The sequence below is a fragment of the Propithecus coquereli genome, unplaced genomic scaffold, assembly GCF_000956105.1.
Source record: "Propithecus coquereli isolate 6110/MARCELLA unplaced genomic scaffold, Pcoq_1.0 Scaffold118, whole genome shotgun sequence".
NCBI classification, from domain to species: Eukaryota; Metazoa; Chordata; class Mammalia; order Primates; family Indriidae; genus Propithecus; species Propithecus coquereli.
Window position 1 is genome coordinate 1,693,765 of NW_012135858.1, and position 6,849 is coordinate 1,700,613.

Genomic DNA, 6,849 nt, shown 5'->3' on the forward strand with positions numbered 1-6,849 from the left:
ATGGGAATCTGAGTTTATGACTCTTACTGATACCTGAATTGTCATATACTGTTACATACGTTATGCACTCCCCCCGTAAAACTCTCAGCACATCGAAGGCAGGGACTGTGTCTCCTTCGTCTTTGGATTCCCAGGGCTGAACGGTGTTTTTTTATGGAGAAGACACGATGGAAAGCGAAAAGTTACAAGTCACCACAGCGCCACAGTTACTTCGATCTCCGCTCTTCCGGGTGGTTATTCCGGCCGGGTTAGGTTTGGGCGCTGAGGAGGCTGCAATACTGCAAGGGTCCGGGAGCAAAGCCAGGCCCTTTGCAGAATCTCAAAGCCACTTCCGTGTCGGCGGCTCCGTTTCCAGGGCAACGGTACTGTGACGTGAACGCGACGACGGGCCCACGGCCGCCAGGGACTAGACCGGCCTCCGAGGAACGACCTAAACTAGTGAGAAGAAGGTGGCGGTCAGAGCCAGTTGTCCACGGGGAAAAATCACGGGCGACCGCGCCCCCTGCCGCGCCGCCGGCTGCACTGCAGCTTCCTGACCTCCGGCGTCGCCTAGTTCCAGGCGCGACTACTTCCGGCCCCGAAGGTCCCCGGCTCCGTGTCTCGCCGGGGTCCTAGCGATGGAAAGGTGGCCGCAGCGGCCGCCTGACCCCTGCGGCGGTATGGGACGGGGTCTGCCGCCTTCTCCTGGAGGGCAGGAGCGACAAAGGCGCTGGGAGGATGCCCGCGACAGGAGGGACCCTGCCCCGGGGGATGGGGGAGTAGGGGGCGGAGGGCGGACTCGGAGGCGGCCTGTCAGGCGGAAGACGGGCAGAAGCGGTGGCGGAAGTGCAGGGACGACAGCCGGAAAGGAGCCGTCTAGGAAGCCGCGGCCTCGGGTCACCCAGTGGGGAGCATCTGCTGAGCTTCAGCCACACCGCAGTGACTTGGGCCCGGGCGCCAGCGAGATGCCTCTGTTCACCGCCAACCCCTTCGAGCAAGACGTGGGTGAGTGCTGTGCCAGGCCCCAGACTGCTGTTTGTCCAGCTAGAAAGTGGGCAGTGGCGACTCCAGGGACTGGGAAGCCAAGCAAAGGGAGGGGAGGGGCGGGGCCGCCACCTAGTCGTCGGGATTTTTCTGGGGGCGACCTCAGCGCGTAGCTACCAGTCTGAATGCCTCCTGCCTGCCTGAAGCTGGGGACCTCGAAAGGACCGTTCTCCTCGCGAAACGCAGGAACAAGAAAGAGCCTGAGGCTTGCTGGAGACCGGACTAATAAAGTAATTGTGGAGTTGAGTGTACAAACTTCCTGCTCTCGTTAGAGCTAGTTAACCCCCCTCCCCATCCCCTTTGAAGATGATACAGCAGTGGACACCTGCTGTCTAGGGCAGCCCAGTACTAGAGATCTCGACTCACCCCAGTTGACTAGGAAGAATTTCTCATTTCGTATATTACACATGCATTCAATCCCTGATAGCGCAGCCTCAGGATTTGTTTACAGTTGTGAAGATATTGGTCTTTATCCTCCGATTGCAAGGATGGCGCAAATGCTACGAGTTGTTCTGTTTTAGAGTATGAAAAGGAAAATTCTAGAATCTCGAAACACTCCAGAACAACTAATAGTTTATTTGTTGGCGTTATAAGAGTGCAGGTCTCTCAGTGACTATAGAATAAGAAAAAGATGAACAAGCTATTAAGACTTATTTTGGGGATTAGTATAATGTAAGCTGGCTAAGAAATATTCTTTTCTTTCTTTGTTTTTTTTGAAAGACTGGGTATCGCTATGTTGTCCAGGCTGGACTCAAACTCCTGGGCTCGAGCAATCCTCCTGCCTTACCCTCCCAAGTAGCTGGGACTACAGGGATGCTTGTTTTGTTTGTTTTAGTAGTTAACAGAACTGTAGGTAGATTTTTGGGACTTATATGAAAGAAAAAAAAAACCATGGCTGAAAATTGCCAGTCACACAGAATTCTGCACATCTTAGTAGTATGTCACCTGTTTCATAGCTAAAATTTTGTGATTATGAGGAGACTCTAGAAAGTGCCCTATTTTGCTATGTTCTGTAATCCCAAAACTATGTTCAAAAATCAAATATGCGTGAGTCAGATAATATACATGTAAATATTTGTAATCATATCTTGATCCTTTGTCTTCAAATATATATTTTCATTATTTCATTCAGCTTTTTTCTTGGTAGATGATGAACATAGGTCACTGACATAAATCGAGGACACATCACACCAAAGCATGATCTCTGCTTTTGGAGCCTAATTACAGTATGTCTTCCTTTGTGAGACCTGTACTTTTTATTGCCGTTGTGAAGACTTTCTTTTTGTTCTAGTGAAATAAAGCAGAAGGTGCAAAATAGAATAAGACAAATGATTTTAAATCCTAAAAACTCTGAATTGTTTCTTCAAGGTAAATCTTTTTGGGAAGCCCATCATTCTTTGATTGAAAACTTCTCTGGTGGAAGTAGGCTGAGTTGCTCTGGCAGTTTTGTTCTCAGTGGCTGCTGAGGTCCCTGCAAGGTTTGGTGGATCACAGTTTTACTACAGTAGTGCCGTAGCCACTGCTGTTTAGGTGAAACACACTGCTGTGTGTAGATTATTTCATGGGCAATGCTATCAACTAAAGCTTCAAGTACTTAATAGCTCAAGTATGACAATGCAGTGTCCAAAAAGCAATTTAAGGGTAAGAGAATGAGTTTGATTGAGGCCCTCCTGTAACAACTTCTAGACAAATAATAGAATTAGAAAGTGTGGAATGAAATGCTAAGGAACTCAGATTGGCCTTAAATGTATATTATAGAAGAAAATTTTATGTTGCATTTTTCAGATCTTAAAGCTCCTTTTAATTCGAAATCGTTAATACGAGTCATTATTTGGCTTGAGATCTATCTACAAGAATGTTCCTTTACAGTTTCATTGTCTTTTTCGTATGTTCTCCTTGATTCAGTCAGATTTTTATTACCTTTTGTATGTGTGTGTGATACCCTTTTTCATTCTTCATTCAGCAAACATGCATTGAATAAATACTGTAGCTGGCATAGTGTTAAGTTTTAGGGACACAAAAATGAGTAAATAGACTGGGAGTTGCTGCCCTGAAGGCACTGTCGGTCTAATGGAGGACATACACATAAAAAGATAATTGTAACATAATGTGATAAGTACAGTGCTAGGAATACACGAGCAGCTTTACATTCTCCCTTTATTTAAAACAGTCATCCTCCCTGAAGAGGAGACAAGGACCTTTAGATAGGAACTTTCTCTATAGAGGTGTTGACATTCTCCTGTCTCTCTCCCCTTTCTTGATAGCACTTCTCCCAGCAGGAAGTAACCAGCTTTTACTGTATGTATGATATGATCATTTTATGATTAAGGGCCTTTATAGATGAATCTGCTTAGGTAGGTGCAGAGTCTCCCTGGAGGGTGAGCAGTCTTTCTGACGTCATTCATATGGGGAAGAAATTCTTTTCTCAGTCCCTGAGAAAAGCTGTGATGGGTCAAAGTGTCTAGGCACGCATGAGTTGATAATGATATGAGACTTGTCGAATGGAAGCAGGCCAAAGGTTAGGAAGTAAGGAACTCTGGCAAGTTCTGTCTTTCCTTGGAATCAGAACCTGCAAACCCCGAAGGGTACGTTAGGTTTGGTAGCATTAGAGCTTTTTAAACATTTTATTGGAATTTTTCAAATCTGGAGTCATTTTTTGTTTCGTTTAATAAGATTTCCTTGAAACTGTTCAGGGGGGAAAAAGAGAAAATATCTACATGTATTCCACCTCTCCCTTCCCACTGGGGCTCAAGTCTTAACGGGGGTACAGAACTCCTGAGGTGGAGCCTGGTTGAGGTAGCCATTCCTAGAGATTCCAAGGGGAAAGTGAAACATGGGACCAGAGCCATGGGAGGAAGATTTAGTGGTTAGTATTAAAAGGGAAGATGTCACGTCCTTATTCATTGGTTTCCAAGTGATGACTTGTCTGTTCTAAGCCTAACTCCAGTTCCTGTTTGCGTGTCTTCTTTCCTCTTACTTAGCCCAGGCAATCTTTCTTGCCAATATCTGCCTCTGTACTATTTACCCTCCATTGTTAAATATTTGCTGTTTTCAACAACCTTGGTACCTCCTTCCTTAAAGATATATTTGTGTCCCACAAAGCTGAGCTCAAATTCTCCCTCTACAAAAGTCTTCTGACACAACAGTTTGAAATACGAACTTTTAAGAGGATACTTTTCCCAGTGAAATTTGAATGTATATAGACACATTCTTTGCTATGTCATTCGTTTTTATTGTGTTAGAAGAACTTGACCAGGAGTTAGCCTGAGACTTTCATGCAATCTTTTTGTCCAATGAAATTTTGTAAGAAACTCCAATATAAAGGTAGGTATTGATAGCATTACAATAACACAAATTTATTTTTTGTGTTCAAATTTATAACATTTACTTAAATCAATTTTTTCACACAATGAGATTGTTATAATCTTTGTAAAAAATTAATCCTGGCTTATAGAAGACAAAATTAAAATGAAAAAAATTTTTTGGTTATGAGTGAGAATTGTAGCCTTAATAGCCAATTTTTTTCTGTGCCTTATTTTGCTTGCATGCTACCCAAAATCCTAATACCTTCAGATAGTTGAAAATTTTAATTAATGTATTTTGTAGTTTTTTTAAACTATGAAATATTTTGAGCGTAAAATACAAAATATAACATAAACTGCCATTTCTACCAGCCAATTTTGTCAAATTCTAATATTTTGACATACTTGATTCTTTTTTTTTTTTTTTGAGACCAAGTCTCACTGTGTTACCCGGGCTAGAGTGCCGTGGCGTCATCCTAGCTCACAGCAACCTCAAACTCCTGGACTCAGGCGATCCTACTGCCTCAGCCTCCCGAGTAGCTGGGACTACAGGCATGAGCCACCATGCCCGGCTAACTTTTTCTATATATTTTTTAGTTGTCCGATTAATTTCTTTCTATTTTTAGTAGAGACGGGGTCTCGCTCTTGCTCAGGCTGGTCTCGAACTCCTCACCTCAAACAATCCACCCGCCTCGGCCTCCCAGAGAACTAGGATTACAGGCGTGAGCCACCGCACCCGGCCTATACTTGATTCTTTTTTTTGAAGAAGAGAACACTCAAGAGGATGGGCGCGGTGGCTCATGCCTGCAGTCTGGGATGCCAAGGCGGCAGGATCGCTTGAGCTCAGGAGTTTGAGACCAGCCTGAGTGAGAGCAAGTAAAAAAAAAAGATACAGTTGAAATACTTTAATATTTTTAGCGGCTACCTGCTCCCATTCTTTTTCCTCCCTTCTCAGAGTTAAACATTCTCCAAACAGAAATTCTATTTTATATATACTACGCATGCAAATATACAATAGGTATTGTTTTGCATGTTTTTAAACTTCATAAAAATAGCGTCTTTTTTGTCATTTTGCAACTTTTGTCATTCGGCATTTTTTTGTGAGAGCTATTCAGGTTGATGTTTGTAGCTCTAGTTCATTAATTTTAACAGGTATGTGATATTCCACTGTATGAATATACCACATTATCTGTTTTTCTGTTGGTGGACATGAAGTTGTTTTCCAATTTTTTGCTGTTACAGACAACTCTATATTGAAAGTTCTTATCTATGTTTTCTTGTGTTCATGAGTATGAGAGATTCTTGAGGGACTGTATCTTGAAGGGGAATTCCTCAGTAGAAATGTAGCTCCTTCCAAGTTGTAGAATATTAGATAGTGCAAAATTGCCCTCCCAAGTGTTTGTTGGAGATTTTCCTCCCACCAGCAGTGAAAGTGAAGTTTCTATTGTTCCACACCCTCACTGATGTTGGCTATTGCCAGATTTTCTAATTTATGCCCATTTGATGGGTATGAAGTAAGACGTTGCTTTCATTTCATTTCAACATATTGCTAGTGAAGCTGAGCACTTTTTTTTTTTTGAGGCAGAGTCTCACTCTCTTGCCTGGGCTACAGTGCCGTGGCGTCATCCTAGCTCACAGCAACCTCAAACTCCTGGGCTCAAGCGATCCTTCTGCCTCAGCCTCCCGAGTAGTGGGGACTACAGGCATGCGCCACCATGCCCGGCTAATTTTTTCTATGTATTTTTAGTTGTCCGATTATTTCTTTCTATTCTTAGTAGAGACAGGGGTCTCGCTCTTGCTTAGGCTGGTTTCGAACTCTTGAGCTCAAACAATCCGCCCACCTCGGCCTCCCAGAGTGCTAGGATTACAGGCGTGAGCCACCGCGCCCGGCCATGGGCATCTTTTCATGTTTCTTGGTCATTCTGTTTTCTTTTTCTATAAATTACCTGTTCATTACTTTATTACTCTGTTGGATTACTTTTTTAAAATTGATTTTTAGACTTCCATATACATTCTCTACTAATCTTTCATTGATTTTGTGAATTGCAGATCTGTATTCTAGTTTGTTGCTTCATTTTATTTGTTTCTGGTATCTTTTATTGTAAAGAAAAGTAAAGTTTTAATTTAGTGATATTTATGATTCCATCTTGATTTTATTTTTCTTGTTTAAGAAAGCTTCCTTTACCCTGAGGTTATAAGGATCTTGTCATATTTTCTTCTGAAAGTTTTATTAAAGTTTTGATTTTCACATTTAGGTCTTTAATCCACCAGAACTTGATCTTTGTGTAGGGTGTGAGGAGGGATTTATTTGCATAATCACTTGATAGCAGACAATAATCAATTGTCTTATCACGCTTGATTGAATTGTCTATTCTTTCCCCACTGTTTTGCAACACTTTCCTCCTATGTTTCCTTATATGAGGCCTGTATTTGTGATTTCTTTTCTACACTGTTCTCTTTCTCTGTCCCTGCACTGATACCACATTCTCATGTCAGGGGCCTTTATAGGTAGTAATGCAAGTCC

General features: G+C 42.6%; 1 protein-coding gene across 1 annotated transcript in view; it reads left to right on the top strand.

The window, feature by feature from the left end:
• Positions 1-809: 809 nt before the first annotated feature.
• Positions 810-6,849, top strand: part of STAM2 (signal transducing adaptor molecule (SH3 domain and ITAM motif) 2) — a 47,476-nt gene continuing 41,436 nt past the window's right edge. The window contains exon 1 of the mRNA XM_012659243.1: positions 810-984. Within this exon, the coding sequence (XP_012514697.1) occupies positions 945-984 (40 nt within the window). The 5' untranslated portion in view covers positions 810-944. The remainder of the gene's footprint in view (positions 985-6,849) is intronic.